Source organism: Hippoglossus hippoglossus, chromosome 14, assembly GCF_009819705.1.
Source record: "Hippoglossus hippoglossus isolate fHipHip1 chromosome 14, fHipHip1.pri, whole genome shotgun sequence".
NCBI classification, from domain to species: Eukaryota; Metazoa; Chordata; class Actinopteri; order Pleuronectiformes; family Pleuronectidae; genus Hippoglossus; species Hippoglossus hippoglossus.
Genome location: NC_047164.1, coordinates 10,192,785 through 10,218,987, shown reverse-complemented (window position 1 = coordinate 10,218,987; position 26,203 = coordinate 10,192,785). Strand labels below are relative to the sequence as shown.

Genomic DNA, 26,203 nt, shown 5'->3' with positions numbered 1-26,203 from the left:
TGTACCTGTCACCGGAAATCTGTTGTATGTGAGAGGAACCTTTATCCACTTCTGCCATATTTGAATCAATTCTGTGGGAAACACTGCAATGTTTTGGCCAGACAGTATAAAAAAGGGGAAGCTATCATTTGTGTGGATTACATAGAAGATCTTAGTACCTGATCATAGGCTTAAATCAATGTAAACATACAATAAAACCGATAGGACACTTACAGCTGCTTTTAAGTTACCGTTGACTTGCATGGAAACAGTATATTTTCAATCGAAAACACAGAAAGATGATTAATTAGAACAAATTTGTTTCCCAATGTGCAAAATTATTAAAAAAAGATCTAATATTTTTCACTTTCACTGGAAATATAACTTTTTACATTGCAAGTGTGATGGATACTCAAATCAATACATGGATCGCTTCATTCAGTGAAATGTGTAACCAAAGCCTCAAGAGCCGCTCACCTGTTACCGCAGCTAAACTGCAGCCACTGGGTAATTACCCAGGAATAGAGATGACTCTTGGAAGGTGCCATGAAGCCCCTTATACACACCAGCAATTAGCGGCAAAGGTCCATTGAGCGGTAATAAGGCATCAGACAGAAGCTCGGGGAGGGTGGGCAGGGGAAAAGAGAGAAAAGAGAAGAGAAGGAAAGGAAAGTAAGAGGAAGGAAATAGGGAGAGATTTTAAAGACAGAAAAACGGAAAAAAGAAGGATGGGTCAACAAATAAAGGGTGAGATTAAATGGAGAGGAAACAATGGAAAGCAGATAGGAGAAGAAGGTGGAGGGAACTGGAGTGTGTGTGTGTGTGTGTGTGTGTGTGTGTGTGTGTGTGTGTGTGTGTGTGTGTGTGTGTGTGTGTGTGTGTGTGTGTAGAAGGAAACTCCAAGACCTCCAGTTCAAAGTCACTTTGTTGTTAAGAGCTTAGCTGGAGGTCTCTCGCCCACTTGGCTGTCAGAGAACAACAGGCGCCCCCTTGTAAAAGTGATATCTGATCTCAGCGAGATTATTTGTGCAGATTAAGGGCAAATTTGAGTAACATGAAAGATCAAACCTTGACGGCAGCTGCCGGGCAGCAACACAAAGATTTTATCTTGCCTGAAGAGGCACCGGGGCTCTTCTTAAAGCTTCACTGGGCACTTACAAGGTGGAAAATGGAGACAGAACCAAGCATGACAAATATTAACCATTTTCTGCCATTGCAGCTCTGAATACCTGACTGATCACAGGTTTCTGTCTGCATGCACACTGTACTGTATATGTATTTTCGTACAAGGACGTTTTTAACTGGGTTTGCCTATAAGTCCCTTTACTGTACAGATATGTGTTCAACAGGGATGTTGCACACACAATGGAAACATATTATTACAAAAATGTAATAATCTTTGACAATAATATCATCTAATATTATTATTTTAATCGTTTAATACGATGGCATACATAAATAAATACATTAATTCGCAGTTTGGTTATAGTAAATGTAAAGATGTGGTTATTTTACATTAACTTAGTTTATCATTATTTAAATTGACACCTATGGGGCCAGGACAGTTTTTTTCCTCCAGTTTTAAAGGCTGCACTCTGGACTCAGAGTTGCTTTTCCTCTATTTCTACTTTCTCTCATTTTTTATTTAATTCCTTCCGCTGGGCTTTTCCCTCGAGATAGAAAAAAGGCTCTTCTCCCTTCTCCGACCCCCGTTTCCTCTCCCCTCTTCTCAGTGTCCCTTTGTCTCGCCACGATACTCTCTCCCTCCTCCTCTTCCTCCATTTCATCCTCATCGCTCCTCCTCACCTTCCTCCTCGACTCCATCTCTGCTGCTTCACTCTCTTGAATAATTTGTCAAACGTGCCGTGTGGCCCCTGCCAGTGCGGCCCAGCATCTCCATATAATTGCACTATTAACTGTCACATAGGTAAACATGGGAAACACATGGACTCACAGTGGAGGGAGAGCGTTAAGTGAAATAACAAGACTGTAAGCTCTGAGGGGAAGAGCTGCAAGTGAAAGAAAGATGGAGGAACAATGGGTAAAAGAAAAAAACAGCCTGGTGCTAATTAAATAGTCACCAACTGTGTGTAAATAATAAAAAAATGGACCATTGGTTCATTGCACCGCAGCTTTAACGGTTCTGTTAACATTTTATAACAATCCCCACAGTTGTATGGTTAGTTGTATAAATATTCCTTCCAATTTGAAGCAAATTTGAAATTCATGAAATTGGCAACCTGCACAGTTATCAGAATACTTCCATCATGTTGCATCCTAGAGAATTTAATTTTTTTTGAATGTGCCCGCTGCTTGGTTGGGACTCCAGGATAATCAGCTGTCAGATGCTGGGTCTGTCTACAAGTGGATGTGGAGAAGCCGTCATTCCAGGAACCCCTCACAAACTGTGGTTTACAGCACTGATAGTCCTGCTACCATCTCAGGCAGTGAAATGGTCCTAATGTGGCCAGCGCGAGTACTTACATGATGTTCCCTTAAAGTCCTCCTTGACTGTGGTCACTACAGGTATCAAGGCGTTGTTAAGATCATTAGTAAACACCTGATCTTTATCATAAAGCAGATACCAGAACTCGTGAAGTGAGGTCGTGTACAGGGTATGCTCTGGGTTCATGTGATGTAAAAAAACACCACTGTGAAGTCGCTGATATGCTTGATGGATTGGTCATTGCCAACTGTGACATTGACACCTTTCCCTCTTCACTCGCTGAAGCAAACCAAGGGAAAAAGGCAAAGGAGAACAGTTTTTAGCTTGTTTCCCCCAGGAGCACCCTTTCTGTCTGGTACGCACTTATTTGCCTTGACGAACCACGGAGACTCATCTTTACCAACAGTTTCCTGTTTCCCTCCAGGTGCCACATGGGAATCTATATGTTTCCCTGCAGCTCAACTTTCTTTTTGCACTGGACGTGAGCACCAAGTTAAAAGAACTCTGTGCATAATTTTCGTCCTTTTTTCATACACAGGGAAAGGAATGGCGAGCATAAACTAAGCTTTAGACAATGACAACAGGCAGATAATATTAACCTTAGTGTTGATGTCGAGGTTCACAATTTAGAAAGCAAACGGGCATGTAAAGAATTGCAGGAAATAAGACGGCCTCTGAAGAAAGAAATAATTACTCATAACCTGACCCTTGTGGAATAAGAGGCACTCAGGCTAATTAGCCAATCACGGTCTGCTTTTGTTCCCTTTTGTCCAGAAACTTGCTGAGTCACTTGAAAGTGCTGAGTAACTGGTTACCATGGTGATTTTGGCCTTGAAGGGGTGGAGGGGAAATACACAGACTCTCTATCTCCAGGGAGACAACAACTCTGATCGAAAAAATGCCAACTCAGATCGAAAAAATACAAGTTGTATCGACAGAATTTTTTCACTGTAGGCGCCACAGTGCTGTAACGACAAGACTGATGTATTATCTGTGTACCTATCCTTTAAAGCACAGGAGCTGTCACTGTTTTGAAATGCAATTTGTTATTGAGCTCAGTCTATGGGACTTTTGGTCAGAACTCTCTACACTCACGAGCAATTCGTTAATAATCAGTGAGACAAATCACAATGCGGACAACACAGGTCGAGAGAGGAGAGATTCTTCCACCGCTTTGTAAAGAAATCGTCGCTCTAGGTCGGAGCTTGAGTAAATTAAAAGAGGCTTAGTGATTGCAGTTCAAGTGTAGGTCAAATAAAATATGCTCTGGTTGGTCTAAAAATGACATTAAATTGAAACTACAAATTAGTTAAAAAAAACATAATAGCTTGAAAAAACCCGATTTATCTCGTCTCTAAAACTTCTTACTGCTTGTCTTTCTTCCACTCTCTCGCTGCCTCTTTGTTGATTTACACAAGTCATTTTTCTTCTGGGGTTTTCCTCCTCTGCTGCTCTGTTCTCCTCCCGATATGCTGGTTTGATGACCCAGAGTCATTCATGAGGATTTAGTATAATAAACAAGCCAGTGGGCTGACACGGGAGCAGGACTCCGGGGCATGGTTTGAATTCACGGCCGTCGCTGTTTATCTTTGTACTGCTGCGTTTATGCTGATGTCTGCAGGATGTGGAGTCACCAGTCCCCTAGTGTCTGCATTTAAATCAGGACAATTTTTTTAAAATAAGCATTTGACCATAATTGCACAATAGGAGTAGCACAGTGGTAAGTCGAGAATATGTACTTTATAAAAATATCTTTCCTAACTCTGTGTTGCTTTTCTAATACCTGCGACCTCTACCTCGCAGCGGCGGGGACACGTGGTCTACTGCAGCTGTACGCAAGGAATGCTGAGGAAAAGCCATTATTATGAAGAGCAGCACGGCTATCTCAGGCAGTACATTTACAAAAGGTTACTCACCATACAAAGCACACGTGCAGCCCATGTATCGCCTCGGGGCAGCTTTATATATTACACATGTATCCACAAAGGAGCTCTGACCTTGTGTGACTGTGTATATTGCATCTGCAGGCTACAGATAGCTCTCAACAAGCCTGCTCACCAATCCGCTGCAGAGCCAACGCTGCTGAGAGGTGAGCAAATGTGAATCATCTCGGCTACGGCATCTCTGCCAGTGAATTCCTGGACATTTATTGTCGTGTAAATGTCTGGGTACAGTGGCTCTAATTTGGATACAAAGGGCACGTGCACAAGCCGTCCACTCCTGCACAATGTTGACACTAGAGTAAATGTTAGGAAACAAACCCTAGTGAAACCAAACACCATTAGGAGGGCTGCAGAGCTGAATTAAAGCCATTACGCACTTATCTCTGTCCTGCACTGGGCTCTATGAAAGGAAAGGTTGATTATTCACTTCTGCTGCAGCCCAGAACAAGAGGTTGTTATTTTTCTGGCCTTATTGAACGCCTCGTCCACAAATGGCAAATGTTCTCTGGTGCCTCCGTGCTCTTTTCATTTGAAGATCTCTCTCTCTCGCTATTTCTTTTTAAAATGAGTGGGTTTTGCACTGTTTGCCAGACAACAACAAAAAAAGAAGAATACTGAAGACATTACATTAGATACTGGAAACTTAAGAATTTGGAATTTGTCAATAAAATAGTTCCATATTTTATATTGTTTTACTTCCCTGTGTCTCAATAAATGTTTAATCAATTAACCATTAGACCGATAATCAGTTGCAGCATAAGTAGAATATGCCGTTTTTGAGCTTTTAAATCAGCGACCTCGGAGTAATCAGAATAAACTTAATTTACACACAACTTTAGATTTGTGTATGAAACAGACGAGACCTTCTGTCCATACTCGCTAATTTTATTCTTATTTGTGGAGGTCTTCTGAAAGCTGTCGTATACCAACAAAACAGAGCAGTACCACCGGAAACCATGGGGGGCAGTGTATTAATAATTTAAGGGAAACGACCATAGGACACAACAATAGCGAGGAGTTGGTAAGAACCACAGGCGTCTAAGGGTTGGGAACCTGGACACAAAGACAAACAGCAGATTTTGCCTCTTTCTTCAGACATACATTATCCCAACCTCCACCACTGTCGACAAGTTTGTTGTCGGGATTTCTGGTCTCTGCTCCGCCCTCTTGTGGCCGTATTGCTAAATAACCATGTCAACGTAAAGGACACATGTGAGCAGTGATGATGATTAGAAAAGAACGCATCTCTTTCCGCACGATAAGGCAGCATGAATAATTGAATACATTTTTAGGATAGTAATCAAATGGTGCTAGTATCTATCACCCTGTGAAAGTTTTGCATTACTGCTGTGAAGGGTTATTAACGCACAGATGGGACACACACTCCAGTCGGATTTTGCTAAAAGAAAGCTTCTACTTCTACCACTAGAGGATGAAATGTCGTAAAGCACCTTTCTATTTGTAAATCTCTCACCAGGACTTGCATATAACCACACATGACTATTCTGTGGTTGTGCTGATTGGATTACAACAATTTCTACAGCTCTGTGATTAATCTCCCTGTAGTTTTCAGCACTTTCGGAGACTCCATGAGCACCGTTCACTGAGCATTATTCTTTGATTGTAATTCTATATCCAGCATCTGCAGAGAGAAATGTGTTTAAGGAGAATCTGCTTAACACAGGTGCCAAGGAGTCAGGAAAGAAGAAAAAAAAAAATGCATAAAAACACCCTGCCGGGCTTGTAAAAGGTAAAATAAGTGAAGAAAGAATCAATAAGAACGCAATCATTTCAGCACTATTCTCCAAGTATATTCAATTTATGGTTAAAAAAAAAGAAAAATGTGGGTGTCAACAGAACAGAGCAGAGAAGTGTCAAGATATGTAAGTTAAATAAGGCAAAGACGGCAGAGGGGGCAAAACAACAATCAGCGTTTCCTAACGTAAGTTCAGTGACTGTGGGAGCAGCAATGAAGCTGGAGTTATCGTCTTGGGGAACGGCCAAAGGGCTTTTATTCTTACATCAAAGCTGCAGAACAGAGAAAAAATACCAACAGAGGAGAACCATGCAAACTGAAAGAGAATCGCTGAGTGCACGTTCTACTGCTTTTGAGTTATAGGGTCTCCGAAATATGACTAAAGCTTGTGCTGCAAATGTTCGCCTGAGATCAGACGCCGAGCTCGACAAGAGAATATCAACCGGGGCAAAACACTTTCTCACATCGTTCAGGTTTATTATTTGTATTTGGTTTTTCAACCGTGTGACCATATTGTAAGTTTCCACCCTGCTACACACACCTGTGATTCCTGGCTGCTCCTCTTTTTCCCGAGCGCTCACTGGGGAGAGCGCTAATTGCATCCCAACAAAATACACAATACCTGCAGTTACACACACACACACACACACACACACACACACACACACACACACACACACACTTACATGCATCTTCAATTCAACACCATCAACATTATCCGAAGCAGCAGACGCACCGCTCAAGATGTATGACTCCCCCTTTCCTGTTGCCTTTCTGCAGCCCAACAGTTAACCTTGAGCATCATCTGATCAATAGCTCGTATTATTGCTCCCAAACTATTCCTCCGACTGCTTGTCAGGCATAAAATGCATTGACCAACCCGTCCTCAAACCTGCAAGCGGGCCCGTAGGTGGGTAAGTATAGCAATCTGCTCACTGCCCATCTGGTAGGTGAGAGAGCGCACCCAAATAACAGTGGGATGGTTCCCCCCACAACCAGTCATTAGGAGGTTAAATTAGTGCTGAGGCCTAATGGAGCTGCACTGGCTGAAGGTAGAGCCTCAGAAATGAGCACCTGTCACACCTAACTGCTGAGTTCATCAACTTAAGCACATTTTTTATAAACGTTTTGGATTCAGACCTCGGTACTTTCGCTGCAGTTTGAAGCGCGATATGGACCAAAAAAAAAAAAAGTTGCGGGAGGTTGCCATGGAATCCAGCAATTCTGACGGCGATGCCCCGGGAACATTAGCGCTGGTATTCTGATTACGGGTCTTAATAACGTGGAACCTGCCCGAGAGCTCAGCTGCCGTTCAGACCTAAATCTGAAAGGCCATTATGGCTGTTCCAGATGCTCCGACCGGAGCCGGGTCTGGGCACACGGGCGAGTGAGCAATTATCAATTTGTCCGTGGCTGAAACACTTTTATCCTGATGTGGAGAGGCTGAGTAGCTGTGAGCTTCAGGATCTAAACACTGGTGACAATAAGCTGTGGATTACAAAGGACGGGCGATTTTCTGTAGCCTGTATATATTGCACTTTTTCAGCTTAACCAACTAAATTAACTTAATGATGTACTATTACTAAGTATTAGCAGAAAACAGCACATGCTAATACTGACAATGAAGATTCGGCAATTATAAAGTGATTTATAGAGAAATACCTATGTTTTATATTATAAACGTAGATAGAGGAGAAGCATGAGAAACAGTGTAAAGGTCAAAGTTGTTTGAGACATTAATAATCATTTTTCTGCATGTATTCATAATGATCTACAGATATAGATCCTGTTGTTTCTGGTGTGGGTGTCAGGGAAACAGACAGAAAGAACACGGAGACTGAAACTAAAAGGGCAAAGTATAGACGGACAGAAGGACTTACGGAACGCCGTGTAGAACTCGTGCAGGCTGAGGTGGCCGTCGTTGTTGTAGTCGTCGTAGCGCAGCAGGTCCTGCATGGTGCACTCCAGCAAGCTGTCCTCCAGGTGCTCCTTCATGGAGATCTAACACACACAACGTATTAAACCAGACGTCAGAACATAAAACCATCTTGATAAATAACCTTTGTTGAGACGTTGACACATTATCAAACACAGGTAGGAAATTACCGCAGCTTATCGTAGCCTTTTCTTATCATTTCTCTCCTGGCTTTATCTTTTTTTTTTATTATCTGTATGATAGACCCACAATATGCACGTTCGGTATAAATGTAAATCTGACATTTTACATAGGACACCACACGTATTTCACATTTCTGTATTGCTCTAATAGGGTAGCCTTGGCCCTTATGCATATAAAGAGTCCGGCCCAGCCTGTCTCCTAAAGTAGCCCAATGGGAGAAATCACAGAATCCTGTAAAGAGATCCAAACAGTACATGTTTTGCTACTTTCTGTACTTTATACGTTAAGAGTTATTGTAAATCATCCAAACTCTCTCTTTTACACACAGATAATACAACATAAAGCTTTCAAATGTTACAAGCTGTAGAAGAAAAGATCAATGAGTTTCCAGCAAGAGCAACAGTGATTTGAAATAAACCGCATAACTGAATATAATTAGCATAATGTTCAGCCGGAACTTTTCATTCCAACAATAACTGGAATAAGATTTTCTTCAAGAGTAAAATGCCTCATGTACATAAACACCTGGAAGTGGCTCATTGTGAGAGTAATTTCATTCTGTTTAGAAGGAGTCGCTTAAATATGTAATCTGTCATCTAGGTTTCCGTCTCTGATTGCCTTCCATCTCTATCTGGCTCCCCGCACTCATGCATACTGCACCTGAGTTAATTCAAAGATGTTCCCCTGGGAGGAGGAGCCACTCTCTCCGCTGTTGTTTGTCATTTGTGGGGCCTTCTCCTCCACTTTACTTTTAGTGCTGCAGCTTCCTCAGGGGAGCCATCCCCGCATAGGCGATGTTAAGCAGATTTGACGAGATAAACAGAAAACTCAGCGTCTGTTCCAAAAAATTTCAATCGCACTAAATTCGGTGAAAGCATAGAGGCTACTACTAAAAGTGCCAAACTCTCAGCGCAACAGTATCTTTGTTGCTTGTGCTGGGTTCATTTTCATCAAAGAATATAAACCTGGCAAAAGTAAAAATAATAACAGTGATACCTGCAAAGTAAATGTATTTTTATACAGTATATACAGAAACTGTAAAGACTACAAGGGGAAAGCATAAAGTAATGAACGTGTGCGACCTTCACAAAGGAAATTTGAAGGATTTGCATTTGATCTGTATCTGTAGGTTTAACACGCCTTATTCTTCTGTTACTGACATTTTTGCTTTGACGATCTGTGCACACTTTCTTCTCTTGTTCACACGTCTGTCTCATATCCGTCTCTAAGCTCTGGTGCTCGGCTGAAGATTATGTGATGTTTCATTTAAGGAAACATCATGGTCACAAGACACGTGTACCTCAGAACGCTCTTTCTGCAAAAGATGATTCATTTCCACGCCTTTTTTATGAACACATAAGGAATGAAACACGTCAATAGTGTCTCATGATCTATGCCTCATGTGTAATAGATATTTCCCCAGAGACTTTTATAAACCCTGCATGTCTTTGTCTGTGTCAATATCTTCTCAAATGCATGCTGAGCCTGAACATTGACCCAGAGCAGCACTAAGGTGACGCCTCAACTGAGAATCATCGTCTCTTTCTCACTGAGAAGCTTTCACCTCCAACGCTTCCTTGAATAACCCTGACCTCCATCTTCATACACATTCTTTAATATAATTTTACATACATTGTTAAGCTGTTTTTTAGGCCAAAACGTTAAGAAGACTATCACGAGGTAACTTCCATGTTAATAATTCCTTCAACTGAGACTTTCCAAGTATATAAATATAGCCCCGGTGCTTCCTTATCGCTCCCCAATTGATTCTATATGGAGCAGCACATGTGACGTGGCAGATTAAGGGATGCCTACAGCCGACTGCAACCATGTGTTGACTGGCTCAGACTGATCTCTCCTTGGGCATTTGAATAAAATATATTTTAAACCCAAAGTACAGGAATTTAGCCTCCAAGCCCATCTGTGTCACATTCCACACCAGAGACCGTCTGCTGCTCGGATGACTGAAATCCATCTGTGAATTGCTTTGATTCTTAAAAGCATTATCTCGCCGAACGTATGAATTCCTACAGAATAAGAACGTCTTATCTGAAGACTTCCTGGCAACATGTCAGCATTAGTAATTGCCCGCTGTGATTGATCAAAATCTTTTTGTCGGATCTTTAATGCAGCTCTGGCAGAAGCGGCTTTATTATTTATTTTCCCGGTGCTGGAACTGGGTCAGAAATCACTCAATCTTCTTAATTTAAGAAGAGGACGGAGCGTGTTGTCGCTTACAACTGCAAAGAGATGATAAAAGATTTACTGGGGTGCTATATATTCAGATGGCAGATACAGTCACTCTCTGTCAATGTTCACGTAAAACTAAAGATGTGCAGAATAATTCAAATATTACAAATAATAACCCTAAAAGCATGTGTTGCAGCTCTTTGTGTTGCAGTCTGCAGTGACTGACATGGCTCACTGCATCCTGGCTGAAGTGACTGACATCATAGCAGTGGTTGGGAGGAATCTAATCAACAATTATCACTGATGTCCACCAGATGATGCCCGCGATGATTTCATTTCCTCGTCCGGCAAATATCAATATCCTATCATTTCCCCCGTCTCCCCACTGTTTCCCATCAGATCCTGGCGGGAAGATAATCTCAGTAAACATTTTCCATTGTTAAACATGACGATTAATTGTTCCAGTCACGTGCAGCAAAACTCCACTTCATAGTCAAACCAACATTTAGTTGCAACTGTTGTGAAGACGCACACGAAAGAGGAAATAATCAGACTGGTCATCAAGGTTGAGAAAAAGATCTCATTCCATAAAAGAAAGATTTTATGTGACTGTTAGAATTCTTTTTCAGCAAAAGGCCGATCCCACTCTTCCCCGGATGATGTTTTACTTTACACTCATAATTAATCAGCAAAAAGCATCGCTAAGAGGTGCAGCATGTGCACGGGTGGTACTATAAAAACATATTTGATTAATTGTAACTATAAATTAACTCCAAACATTAGTGCAGTAAACAGGCATAAACCAAATTATTTGCTGTGGCAACCCTTTGTCTTCCAAACAGCACCACTACTCCTTGGTAAACTTGCACATTCTTTAATGTACTCAGCGGATTTGTCGTTCCAAGCGTCTTAGAGAACCTGTCCCTCCGTGGACTGAGGCTGTCTCAGTGTCTCTTCATGTTCAGCCAGACTGTCTCCATGATGGTGAGATCAGGGCTCTGTGGGGGGGCTGAACCATCTGCTGGAGGACACCTTGTTCTCCTTCTTGCTGAAGATGGCTCTTTATGACTCAAGGCGTAACATATTGTGCATTTTCATGCTGCAGAATACGACCGATCAGGCACCTCCCTGACAATACTGCGTATAGATGGATGTAAGCATCGGAAAGTTTTGCACAGTACCGTATTTTCCAGGAACATTGCTTCCTTGTGCACAACTCCTATTCCACCTGAATCCTTTATCTTTCCATCTATATATTCAACAGATTTAGCTTGATACCCACCTTTTCCAGCTCATCACTGACCAGCCGGCCGTCCTGGTTCACATCCAGGTATTTGAACATGGTGTCCACCATTGCTCGCTTCTCATCCATGTCTCTCTGCTGGCTCTGATCCCCAGTCCTCTGCACTTTAGGCTGCATATCCAGAAGCATGCTCTTCAGCCTGTTGTACTCCGACATGGTGCAGGAGTTGACTGCAAGAGCAAACACACAGATATGGAAGAAATGACTTTTGATTAACCTCAATTATATGAGCCAAAGCCTTCAGATTAAAGCTGTAAATTGGATTTAATGTGTTTGTGTGCTCTACAAAGGGAAGAGAGGAAAAGAGGGGCGCATAATATGTGTATCTGTGCATGCATGTGTGCATCCTTGAGTGTTTGCTCATTTAAAAAATGTTAGTTTTTGTTGCCATAATTTGTCTGACAGCTTTTCAGTGCAGGGGGTCCAATTAATTACAAGTAATCCTTGAATCCACATGAAAACAAAAGGTAAACATCCTCATTTAGACCCTCTCAAGCTTCTTGTCCCTCTTTGCGATGGGATTAGAGCTCATGTTTTAAAACCAGATTGGGGCGTCGAGCTGCAGATTCTCTGCAAGCCTCTGCTCGATGAGGACGCGCGGAGGAAACGAGAGACAACAAATTAATCACAGGCAGCACTCCGCATTTAGTCTTCACACTTGAAATCAATAATTATGCAAAACAAGTATGTCACATGCTGTGAGGGACGTGATACTAAGAAAGAGGAGGTAATGCAAATAAGCATGAGACGTAGGGTGAGAAAACGAGGTATTCACTTTCTCTCCTCTCTAGTCCCTCCTTTGCTTTAGTGCCGACGTGAAGGCGGGAGGGCGCAGGGCTTACGTGCGAGTGAGAAACATGGTGATGAAAGAACAAAAATGGAAAAAATCCTATATGAATAAATCATTAGGTGACGTCTCTCCGCCCGATCACTGCAGAGAAGGAGACCCCCCTCTGAGCGTACATGGGGATGGATTTGCCTTATCTCCTAATCTCCTCCAACAACTCCGACAAATATCACGGCAAGCGAATGCAAAATGAGGGGGGATGACGAAGCTCAACAACAATCTGGAAGTTTACCCGAAGCATCACGTTTTGGTACAGGGTGCGTAGCAGTCGGGAGTGCTGCCCAAGCACATTTAGCAAAACTGTCAGTGCGACGGAGCCGGCGAGGCTTCAAGTAGGCCACAACAGCACGACAACGTCCCCCCGCTGCGCTACTCTATGTTCCAGCAAATACATACATTAAACATGCACGTAGTTGTATGCTTATGCACACACTCGCAGACACACTCGCGCTCACAGACTCAAAAATGTTTCCTGGTGTGAAAAATGTGTCCTCGTCTCAAAGGGGAGCTCAGGGTGACCCATTATTAAGTCCTCTACAAAACCGCATGCTCCCTTTTAATCTTTTGAGTCGTGACACAACGGGACAGTGAGCGAGGCCCCGGGTGAAGAAAGCAAACATGACTTGTTTTCGCTACATGTGCTGCTCTGTGTGTACTAAGGTGTTGGGCTACCACCGGCCATCAGAAGAGCTTTAATGCGTCCTGCAATGGCTGTGATCTTTCCCTCACCTTGACCAAGTGATTATAGGTGTGTGTTTTTACTTCACCAGACCTTAACCTCAGGGGCAAAAGATTACAAACTAACAAGGGTGATTTTGGTGAGACCTTGGGGAGATCTTTGCCGTCAAGCTCAAACACAGTTAAGGAACTGTGTTGGTTTTACAGTGTTGTTCTATGCTTTCATTTCGGAGCACGCTGAGACTTTTCACAGCAGTTTATTTGGAAAATTCTGTTGTATTTACATTAACTGAATAGTGAATTAAACTGTAATTGAAACAAAATTAGTTTTGTGCTTAAAAACCTCAAATGGCACAGATGGCGCCGAAATGGCCAATTTGGTGATGACGCATAAACACGTCTATTAAAACCTCTTTAACTTTGGATTGCTGCACTTTATCAGCACATATCAGGCACATGTGTTGTTCATAGGTTGAGCTTTGGATTGCAGGACGTTTTGGGCATTAATGCATGATTACATAGGGGATCTTCACTCTAAAATCGTAAAACTACTTTGGCGGAAATTATATCTTTCACTTATGTTGCTTTCAGTTTTCATTTATTCTGCCCCAGTAACATCTATACTGAAGAAACCCTGCGAGGGTTATCTTAATATAGATACCAGGATTATTCATATACACCTTGTACTACTCAGAGATATACTTGTTTTCGGGCATGTCATTTTCAAGGTGCCTGAGAAAGGGCCCGGGTATGAAGAAGTTAAACGATGTAATTTTCAGGAACAACTGGGGAAATTGTGGCATTCCAAGTATTTAAAGAGAGTGTATCTTAAAGCATGAAGCTAATATTGTTCGGAGATAAGATAAACGTTTGTGATTCCACACCAAATTCAAAAGAAAAACATCAACAACCAGAGACTTCCCCAACATCTACTGTATACCACTCAACATAAATCGAGATTATTACAAAAGACAACAATCTTTAAAAAGGAGTCACACATCTGTAGTTCACGTTTTCATTCAGGCTTCCACAAATTAGTGCTGTCACTTTAGTCACTGTCTCTTAATCAGGAGTAGATTACTTTGTCTTGTGGATAAATAGACGCTTGATGCCGTCTGTTGCTTTGAGAAGGGTCAACAGACAGAGACAAGAGAGTGGAACTTGCATTAAGGTTAGTCGTATTCAGATTCAGTAATCATGTACATCTATCACGGTGTTGTACTGTTTTCCTCGGTGCTGGACATCAATGCAGAAGACGGTGAGTGATGAAAGGAGGCCCTCAATCCAATAAATCTCAGTTATCAATGACAAACACACAGTCTGCTCAACACTGGCAGCGCGTCTACGCATTACAAGCCGCCGACTCTCACCCACACAGCAAAGACAATGTGCACTCGTCTCTCTCTACGAGCAGGCAGTCAAGTCAAGGTCTTGGCTAAATCCCTGTTCAATGTTATTCCTGCGAGGGGAATGAGGCGTGAGAAGGATCAGACATGAGGGATCATCACCTAGCTGTCATCGCCGTCCCCGCTCTGGAAGGACAGAAATAAATTAACACCCCCCCCCCCACGCTGATTTAGATCTTGTCATATATTGAGAGAACAATCCTCTCTCGGCTCAGACTGTCTCTGCCCCCACGAAAATCTATTCAGAGCGCAAAAAAAAATATTGTGACAGGATATTTGAAAGGAGAATCTACTTGTTTTACACGTAAGACTAGAATTACCGTCTGGAGGTTGTGTGGCTCTGCCAGCCAGTCAGTTCACATCCATGTCTCTCCAGACTCACGTATCAGGGTTTCTGCGGAGACCTCGAAAGTCTTAGATATGTTAAATATGTTGAAATGCTTAATACGTTTAAGTCTAGGTCTTAATTATGTCAATGTTCATTTACTGTTACTTCCATCAAACTTTTAACAAATTCTTTAGGAGAAATGTTTTGTACATAGTTTGTAATGTCGTTGTAATGTGCGTTGTAGTTCTTTCTTAAAGATGTAGATTACCACGCTGTAATAAATCGACAAGACCAAAATGAAACTGATAACTATGGTCTCTGGTTATTCTCTATCCCGATTCTTTAATTATAAGGACGTTTAAGTAAATCTTGGACCCTGATATCCCTTCATATCTGTCATGGGTCTTGAATTTTATTCATTATGGTCTTGAAAAGTCTTGACATTGAAGGAATTTGATAAAAGGTATTGAAGTCTATTTCATCAGAATATTTAAATGAGTTGATTGAGTTATGGCCAAAAGAGTGTTTAGCGAGGTGACACTGATCTTGACCTTTGACCACCGAAGTCTAATCAGTTCATCTTTTAGTCCGACTGGACGTTCATGAGTATAAAGTACAAAAGCATGAAGCCTCTGTTCGCGGCTGTCACTGGCGAAAAGGTTGATTTCCAAAAGGCACTTATTGACCAACAGATGCACTGACAGAGGTTGATTAAGGTCAAACATTTCTTCAGTGCCCTCACGGCCTGTTTACCCCTCCAGGAACATCTGCTATTCCCTGTCCATGGTGAGAGAGTCGGCGTTACACCTGGATGTTGCAGTGAATCTTTGCCGAAGCGAACGTCCTCAGAGTCGGTCTTTCACATTCTGCTGAGCACAGCAGCTGCGGCAGTGGCAGAGAAATATCTCTCTGTATTACAGTGTATCCATCCTTGACTCAAACACTGTTTTATTGTTCTAGGGGGACCGCGGCTCTCTTCATTGCACGTTTGAAATGTTAGCCGCTTAAGTGAGTGATCCGCAGCCGCTCGCATCATGGACGCCCAATGTCCCGGAGATGGAGCTGCTCTCCACCACTCAAAGCATCCGCCATGCTCGCACTCTGTAAATGTCAGACGGAGGGGATGACAAACAGAGAAGCGGAGAAGAAAGTGCCTCCATGCTAAAGGGACTGAATGAAAGGACAAAAAGTCACAGACATTTAAAGGGGGTTTATTCAAGAGAATTAGGACGAACAACAAAAAACTGATCCTTGTACAGTTGTAGAGGACGTTTTATGTTAAAGCTTCCCAAACTTCTGTGTAAAAAAACATTTACTGTGTGACACACTCTGGTTTAGCCAGTTACTGGATAATCGATACCATTGTGGAATAACCAGCAGCTTATTTGGATCCTCCTGTTAAGAGTGATAGGGGATCAAAATTTTCCTTTTCCTTCCTTTTCCCCTCACACTTTGAAATGCTTTTACATTGAGAAATAATAGTGGTGGTGAAGCTGTGGAGGCTCGATGATGTCCTTGGGCCTCAGACTCTCGCTCTTGCAGCAGTTGTTTGTTATGACATAATGAGTCTCAAGTGACAAAAAACCGGAGCTGCGGATGTATGACAAGACGTCTGATTTGAGTTAAGATGCTGCCACAGCTTCAGACGCTTTGTGAACTTTAGTGGAGAAGCTTGTTTGGTTTTTAAGGATCCAACCTTCACCACCAAAACACTAAACTGGGAGACAATGACCGAACTGTGAGACAATGACAAGGTCGCAAGTGAGCCAACTCCACTTGTTTCTCTGGACTTAAAAACTAGTTCCAGGTAACACTCACTCTAGGTTCGGGCTAGGATAGCATTTTATAAAACTAACCCCTATATATCCCGAGTGTAACACTTGACAGAAGAACCTAATTTGATGTTGAACGTGAACAGAGAATAAAACAAAACATACAATTCGGGTGAAAAACAGTTTAAAGTGGTCTGGTCTTTTTAAAACTAAAGAAATGGGTATTTTAAATTTGTAAAAAACTAAAACTAAGCCATCAAAAGTGGGAAGAGACAGGCTGTTTATTTTAAGGCATGAAATTTTAAACATGGTGCAAACCTTTTTCCAACACTATAAATCATCCAGGTCTGACATGACAAGAAAAGATTTCTTTATAGCAGAGCATGACCCGGTGCTGCTGAGGCATCAAAACGGATTTGTTGCTGGTCTGCTTCAATCGTCGCTCGCCAGAACAATTTGTTAAGAATTTGCGGCGGAGCAATTCAAACGGTAAAGAGCAGTTGTACATCCACTGCAATTCACAAGTGTATGAATCAAAAAAAAGGAAGAAAAAAAAATGTTCACCTGAACTTATTGGATGAATTCTTAGCTCCGGCTAAAAGACGCGAGGGTGGGAAGGGAAATCCAAAGGCATCAATCCTTCAGATGATGAAACGTCCCTACACTGCCCTCCAGGATGTAAAAAGTGCTCTGTGTTAAATTTATGTCTGCCTGACCTCCTCTGGCTGAAATGATGGGATTATTTACTGCCATGCTGTCTGTGTGGCGCTAATATGCAATGGTGATGGACCTCCCTTCCAGATAATTATGAATATGATGGACACTCTTTGCTCCCGAGGGCAGCGGGGTCTGAGAGAGCTGAGCCAATCTTGGAGGGGTGACACAAGTCGCAGGAGAGCCTCATATTGCATAATCGCTGTTGGCAGCTGTTTAAATCGGCTTACTGCGAGCGTCATAGTCTATCCACAACTTCCTCTGTCACTGCTGTGACTGAAAACGCTTAAACCTGTAACTTTCTCCAGTTTGTTATCCATCTTAAAGTTTGCGCAACTTACAAGGAAATGCACGTCAAGCACATTGTTTGCGAGTGTGAAATATACAGGATACAGTTGGAAATACTTGAGTTGACAAGCATAACACGGAGAAAGGTAAATGATCAATAAAATGACATGATAGACAAAAACTGTTAAAAATCATCTATTAGGCCAAATGCCAACTTTTTAGCTTCTCAAGTAGGATTTTTTGCTGCTTTTTATCTTCTTAATGTCACTTAATAATGTAAATTTAATACTTTTTAGACTGATTGGACTTGGTTGGAACAAAACATGCAATAATATTACATCATTTTGGGTTGTGGGTTACCTTTATGCAGCAAATGAATAATCAATTAATTATTACTATTATGGATAGCTACTGGGATGGGATATTTTTGGATCAATGGCAGTCAGCATTATCGTCCTTGATTTCACTTTCAATGGCTCCTTCACAATAAAACTCACCTCCTGGTTTATTGAGCTGGATGCTTTTAATATCAAGAGGCAGCAGCAGAAAATGTTCAGTGTTTACACAGCTCTGACTGTGTGAGGGCTGTGGATGAACAGACCTGTTTCTACAAATGAGATCAAATTACAAATTGTAATGCTGAAGCAGGTGCATACACTGTTTCCTGCAAATGTGATGGAGGTGCAGGTAATATGAATCAGCTCAGGAAAAGGAGGATAATAAGCGAGAGAGCAAGTTACTTAAAGGAAATAAATTCGGTGACTTTTGCAGAAAAAAATGGCAAAGTCTAATTCAGACACAGATGCATGAGGAGGAATGAAGAATTTAGTAGCATTTATTAAAATCAAGGTTGCATTGGAGAGTATCCTGCAGTTGAGGACCCTTCTCCAGATGAATACATGCAGCATGCGAGACATTCTGCAGGAAGTGCAATAAAAAAAAACCATAGACATATATTTCCATAAATATGAAACCATGGCACAAACCCAGCCATTATTCAGAAACAGCTTGCACAGCATCCATCTACAAAGAACAGCTGGGGGAGGTGGAGGGAGTTTGCCGCAACCTGGGTCAACAGCAGCAGCAGCATGAATGATCAGTAGAGTGAGCGTGTGAGCTGTCAAGTTATAAAGACCTGGCCGGCTGTTTGGATGTGACGGGGGGGACCGGAGGAGTCAGCTGATAACATCGGCTGTGAGCTTTTTCACGACTGACCACGAATGAAATATCAGAGTGCTGCATTATGGGAGTGCTCATGGGAAGTTGTTATTGACAGTTTGAGAAATAATCCCGTATCAAAAGCAGTAAAAAAAGTGATGATTTATGGCCCAGAGTGACTCCCACATTTCTAAACTAACACATAACCCCCGCTGATTTAAAACGACGCCTGTAGATATCCTGAGTACAGGGAAACTGTCTGCCGGTTTGCCTCGCCATACATTCAGCAGAATGGATCAGTGTGTGCTCACGGAGCCTTATCAGAGCGCGTGCAGCTTGGCACCGACTAAACGAGAAACCCATTGCAACACCAAAGTTATTGGCAGAGCAGTGAAGCTGAAATAGTACAGTAGCAACACCCCCCCTCCTCCCCTCCCCTCCCCTCCCCGCCTGCCTGTCTGTGCGCAAGCCTATCGTCTAGAGCTGGCTCCTCAAACTGCACATCAGCACTATATCTCCTCCCCTCGCCTCCTCTGGATCCAACTCTGTCTCCCTCGTACTTACTCACTCTCACAGACAATCAAATCAGTCCGACGCAAAAAGTGTAACTCACAGGGACAGCGCGGAGTTTAGCAGTTACATGCACCTCGGAATAAACTCAGTAGTTAATATAGAAGCTATTGCTAATATCAACACTGCTGCTGCTGTTGTATCAATAATTACAGTTATGAACCCCCAATTTGACGAGTAATAATTCTGTATACAGTGTCAGTATTGATCACAAGGTAATTGTTTTCCTATCCAACTGAAATTGGTTTACTCAGAAGGCACACCTAGTTTTTAGTACAGCATAAAAGCTGTATTTGTATTGAAGTATTTCTGTGATCATTTTTAGCAGAAGTATTCATGCCCCAAACTACAGAAATCCTTCATCTCGTAATATAAAATATCTTGCAGCTCAGAAATAAGTGTGCAAATTAGGAGATGCACATTGTTCACGTGTCAGTGGCGACGGAGGCAGAGACGTAAAGAGCTGAGAGAGTGGCCGTTTCAAAACAGCGGGCAGCCAACAGCCAAATCATAAGGACCGGAATATCAGCAGCGCACTTCATCTCTAATAGCTAGTTCATGGGTCATTCCATTTTCCTTTCAGACACCACTTCTAAAAAAACTAAACAAAAAGAAGTGGTTGTTGAAGTTTCATTTTAAAATACAAAAAATAATAGTGTAATACATAACATCATGCATTTGGTTGATCTGTGTTGATGTGGGAAGGGATCTCAGTAGAGCTCATACTTCTGTCAAGGCCCAACAGTCCCCAGAGTTATAAGAACTTTATTCAGTCTCATCCAAAAGTCTCCATTAGCTTGATTTGTAATTTTTTGCAAGCTATTTCCTAATGAAATGTATTATTCCATCACTGCAGTCAATGCTCTTTAGTATTTCCTGCTCTACGGCCAAATCCCCAATCATCCCCTTGGCTTTACCACTTGGCCTTACCCCCTTGTTTTGCACGCAGCTGCATAAAGGGTGCCCTTGTTCTTTTGGGACTGAGGAGTGGTGGTCATCTAGCTAGCCCTCCAAGTGGCGTTCCAAATGGAGAGTTTTCAGATAGAGATGCCAAACAGAGCAGTAGGGCAGCGGTAAGAAAAAACACTCCATCATCCAGAACTATGGGTAGGGGCCGAGGAGCAGGGAAGCTGGGTTCGGGCCCACATTTTGCAGGCTCACCATATGTGATTTCTCACAAATTGCGGCCCATTCAAACAGAAAATTGCCTCCAATCTGCATGCTGCTTTGGCTGTAGCACACTGTAGCAGCAGCAGCACACTCCTGCCTAATGGAGACTCAAGAGGCTCTTTCCGATGAACTGTACGATGACCTGTAGGAGCCGCGGAGCAAATAAAAGAGAGCGGAGTTTGTTCCACCACGGGGTCAACAGCAGCACAAAGAATAAGCAGATCTCTCAAAACAGAGACAGAATGTAAATACAGTTGCACTTGCCCCCTCAGCCCATGTGAGGCAGATTTAGCCAAAGAAAATAATTACAGAGCCACCACTCCTGCTAATGGATTGAGACTGGGAACAAGCTCAGGCGTTGATTACATTTTCAGCATCCCTCCTTCTCTCTCCCCTAAACCTGCAGTGTAAGTTACAGTGATCTCAAGGCCCTTCCGTGGCTCTTGCTGAGGCTTGCAAGCTGCTGCCTGACGATCCCACGAGTATACAGCTTTTAAATTGCCTGGACGTGGGGACCGGAGTAGACGGCCGCCTCTGGCTGCATGTGGCCCAGCTGAACCCCACTGACGACGGAGAACCCTGGACCAACATCCGACATTACCCCGCGCAAATACCACGGTGACCTTGTAGGGGAAAGTTTCAGAAGAAAATTGACAATTCTAAGTAACACAAAGTGGAAGTTACACTGAAACAAGTAAACGCTATGCTATTTCTGAACTTACCCCACAACCCTTCCCTCGCCCTACGCCGATTCTCTCCCAAGACTACCACCTCCACCAATGGCTTCAAGTCCCCAGTCATCCTTAACACCTGTTTCCGTTACAGTGCCCACCACATCCCACTCATCCACTCTACTGGCAGTAGACTCATCATTGGTCTCCACAGCCTGATAACATCACAGCATGTCCAACCAGAACAACGGGTTATGTGAAAACAAACTGTTATTGATATCCGTTGGGTCCAGGTGGATGGATGATGGCACTTGTGTGACAATAGTTTCCTCTATTCCGGTCTTGATAGGTAACAGAAAGAGGATGGTGCCCTCTGCTCAGTCATCAAATCCAACCAATGTGTGAACGATTCCATACTTTCCACTTCCCACCTGCTCAGTGCCCCACCGCTAATTCTACAAAACTACTTCTCCTGAGTATGTGATCTCTTACCAACAAGGCATTTATATTTAATTACCTTATTGTCACTTATTGTCTCGATTGTATGCTTTTAACTGAAACCTGACCAGATGATTGTAGCAGGGTAATTTCATGAATGCCTCCTGACCCGACAGAAAAGATTGCAGTTAAAGATCTCTAAAGAATGTGCTCTTTCAATATGTTTCCATGGTGATCACAGGGACAACATCATTCTGTTAACAATCTATAATTGACTTCCAGGGCCCTCGAACAAAAGACAACTTCAGCGAGCTGCTTTCTGTTATGTCGACAGATCTTGAGTGAAGATTTTAACATTGACGTTGATTGTCCCAAACACAAAGCGGCAAAAGAAGTCTGTTGTGTATCTAACGATCACAACACACTGCTGCAAATGATTTCACAAGACTGTCAACACCCTAAGCTATCAATACCAAAACTCAGAAGTGTATGTACATATGCATTCTTATTCTCCCACCTGCTGATTTCACGCACTGTCAACCACCTTTTCCAAAAATGTTTTTCGTTGCTTGGAAACAGATGCGCTGATAATCGTGGCTCACTTCTTCAGGCACTTTCCAACATCACTGAAAATAAAGTTGTTATGTGACTTCGAAAAAGAAGCAACTTGAAGTTCGGACCAATCTCTAATCTTTTAAGAATAAATACTAAGAGAGCTTTTATGATTCATCTCAACTGTTTTAAATGTCACTGGCCTTTTTGTAGAGATTTCCGCACGGTTTCAGACGACATCTCAGCACTAAGACAGGAGTGTTAAAGACGTTAAATGGCATTCACCTAATGAGGAATTCATGTAATACTTAGTTTTCGGTGCCGGTTGATCTTAGTGCAGCTTTTGTGAACCACAGATGAAATGCTGGTTGACGTACTGGAGAAGTGTGTTGGGTTGTCAGTGCTCAGTTGGTTCTGATGTTACCTCTGATGTTACCTGCTGGTCCCTTGTGACATTGATTGATTGGTCTCTCGACTGTACTTTTATTTCCTTTGTTGTAACTGCACCAGGGCTGTATTATCAATTTTTTATTTTCTGTATTTTATTTCATATCATCTTTTTCTGTATGTCTTTATCTTAGTTTTTGGTAATGGTTTTATTTTAGAAGGAAAATTCATATATATATTTTCTGTCTGAGTTAAAAAATGATTTGGTCAAACTATTATTCCCAAAGATTAATATTGAATGTCCAGGCTCTTGTTTGGTCAGGGTTAAGGAAAATGGTTTTAGGCACTAAACCGGATTAATGACACTTAAAAAGATCCCTGCGGTAGAAGTCACACGCTTACACAGCAAAAGGTTTTTTAGAGCTAATGACAAATTGACACTACTTCATCCTTTTCTCTTGTGATTCTGATCGTGGCATTATTGAACAACATGTTTAATATGATTTATATATGTTTTTGTACTGAGAGGTACAGGTGCCTGTTTTAAACGAATGGGTAAAAACTGCTTTTGGCCTCTACTGATCCTCAATATGGCCACAAAATTAGCAAGTAATGCAAAACCTTTATTAGCTACAGTTGTACAAAGGTGGTGCATATTTGAGACTAATTTAATTATATTTTAATGTTACTAACCATAGCTTGGATATTGACATCATTGCACATCTTTCTAAAATGTGGTGATCAAAATCAAAGATCTAAAAACATTCCTTGAATAATTCATCAAATGACAACTTTTACAGTTAGTGCTGTTTGCAGACAAAACTGCAAAACGTAGCATCAATGAGGATGGATGGTGCCGTCACTGTTTCAGCCTGTATGAACAAGCGGTTAGCACATGAGAGTAAGATTTTCTCCTGCACACATTGAGGGATTGTCTCATGAGAATGCGGTCTTAGATTTTGACTGTATGTTCTGTACTTTTAAGAAATTATCAAACAATGAACAAGATACAGAACAGGATATACACGGAGAACACAGCTTTCATTTTTTTATTTCTCTGTCAAAGAGGAGTCTCATCCCTTTTATCTGAGGGTGTTAATCATCTAAATTCTGTTTCTGAACATTTGTCTTAAGAAGACTCTTCATCTTTCAGTCTTTTTTTCCTCTTTAGGTCACAACTTTGCTTCAGTGGCAAAAGCTGAAGTTTTTTTGTGAGAGTCTCTTGACATTTTTTTGATTCCTCACATAAATGTGCAAACTTCATCACAAAGACGACACATCAACTGGTTCTAAAAATGTGAAAATGGCATCTAAGCAGACTATTATTTATATTTTTAATTTTACCACTTTGTCAAAGTGAGGAAAACTTACTACACTTTCTGGCAGCGTAAAATTTGAATTTGAAATTGGATAACATAATACAATCAAATATTTAAAACAGATATGTGACTATGAGCCGTCATTCCAAGAGTAAACCCACTGCACATAATCATTTTAGTCCCTGTGGTTTTTCCAGAAGGGAAAATGAATTGGTCGGCAATATTTGACTTTCCACAATCATAAAATACCAATGGTGTTTTCATTACCATCAGATGAAGCAAACATAGGGAGCTAATTTCAACTGTGATGACAGCCCTCAATTATAGTGAGGAGGTTTGGCACTGAGCTAATGAGAGACAATGCAGTCAGTTGATAATATATTCATTTATTTCCCTCCCAGTAATTACAATACAGTCATTTGCTTGTTGGTAGGTGAAGATGTTTTGTCCCTGCTTTTCATTCTGTAAGTTCATTGCTGGGTCACTGGGGACATTGTTCATTGCCTCTATGTCAGTGGCAAAATAAAAGTGCTGATAAATATAGTTGTGTGTGGCATCATTTAGTATGAATTGTTATAGGATGAGAATTTGTTGCAGATCTGCTCTGCACAAACCCTGAAAAACTAAATTCATATCAACCAATCAATCAATCTTAACAAGGTGCAACATCATCTGCCCTCATATACAAGTAATTTATAACAATTTCAATAGTTGATGTAATGTTTCCCAGATTATGTATCATTAAGGTTTTTTTACTGTTGTCTTCTATGAACTCAAATAATCTGTTTAATAAAATAAAAAATCAATGTCCAAGGACAGGACAAGATGAGACGTGCTTTGAGAAGCCCAGATGTGACTCAAGGTGAAGGCAGCATATCATTTAGCATTAGCTTAGCATTGGTGCCTTCCAAACAAAAACATTTGCATTCCCTTAAAATATGCCTTTATTTGTTTAAGTAAATTAAATTAGTAAGTTATTAGTGCCCTCACATCTTCCCCAGGTGATATGCTTTTCCTCTGAGACAACACTGAAAAACATGGAATTCTACAACCTCCCTTTTGATTTAAGTTTAAATAATACTTTGTCGTCTACTTCCTATGTCCTTTGGAAGGAGCAAGTCCTAAAATTAGCATTTTTACATTGAGCAGCTGTATTTAACGATGGCTACTGGAGTTCCTGTTTTGTATATTATCCACATTAATCCATTTTTGAAATTAGTGTCGGGTTAATGATGTCTTGTTTTGACCACCCTTTGTTCTGTTTCCCATTTTTTTGAGGCGCAAAGGAAAATAAATAAATCAAACAGAACAAGAAGTCAGAGCACATGTGACTGCACCGCATACCCAACCGTTTGCCCCAAGGTGCACTGGCAGTAATGGACAGATATCGACTCATTACAGGTTTACAACTGGAGTCTGTCTCACTCTCTGCCAGCTGCTGGAAATAGTAGCAGAGCAGGCCATTAAGCAGAAAACAGAACTAATGAAGGGGGAAATTAACAAAACGCAAACAAATAACACATGTATTTCTGAATTTCCCCCGCCTGGCTTCTGTTGATATGGGTTTCCTGTCTGCACGCCGCCTCCTCAGTTCATTATGTGAAGCTATCAGGGTCACACACATCTTCCACTGTTGGGGGAAATTAATCAAACCGGAGGGGGGAAAAAAAACACCAACAAAAATAAATAAATAAAAAATAAATACATGTTAAGTTGTAGTTTCCTATTAATAATGAGGTGACCTGGATGGACTATGAGCTATATAGACCTTTCTGCCTCCAGACTATTTATAGAAATGACCACAGTCAATTTATCACTGGTGCTGGGCAGTTAAAAGACGTGTACCACATTTCAAGTCTGTCTTTTCAGAGGATTTCTTCCAAAAAGGAACCGGTGACTCTTAACGGTTGTGATATTTTGCTTTCTTCCCCCCCGAACCTTTCCGGAGCTGTGCTCTTCTCGAATTGCTACAACAGAGCAGACTATCAGGGATGAAGGGCATTCCAACATAACAATTTAGTAACAGTGGGAGCCAGTCCTTCAGACGGCAGCTTGTCGACTGGGATGACATGTTTCAAAGCCTGGGATCTACAGCTATTTAAATACCCATTGGCTTTCTGGCCCCTCAGGATCCAGGGCCAAGCCTCCATATCCCCTCACTCATGCCAA

At 41.7% G+C, this 26,203-nt stretch overlaps 1 protein-coding gene across 2 annotated transcripts in view; it reads right to left on the bottom strand.

Annotated features, from left to right (window-relative positions):
• fstl4 (follistatin-like 4) overlaps nt 1–26,203 on the bottom strand; it is a 201,017-nt gene that overhangs the window by 55,485 nt on the left and 119,329 nt on the right. For both annotated transcript variants that reach the window (XM_034606575.1, XM_034606574.1), the window contains exons 5-6: nt 11,716–11,906; nt 8,005–8,125 (exon numbers count right to left, since the gene is read on the bottom strand). In XM_034606575.1, the coding sequence (XP_034462466.1) occupies nt 8,005–8,125; nt 11,716–11,906 (312 nt within the window). The remainder of the gene's footprint in view (nt 1–8,004; nt 8,126–11,715; nt 11,907–26,203) is intronic.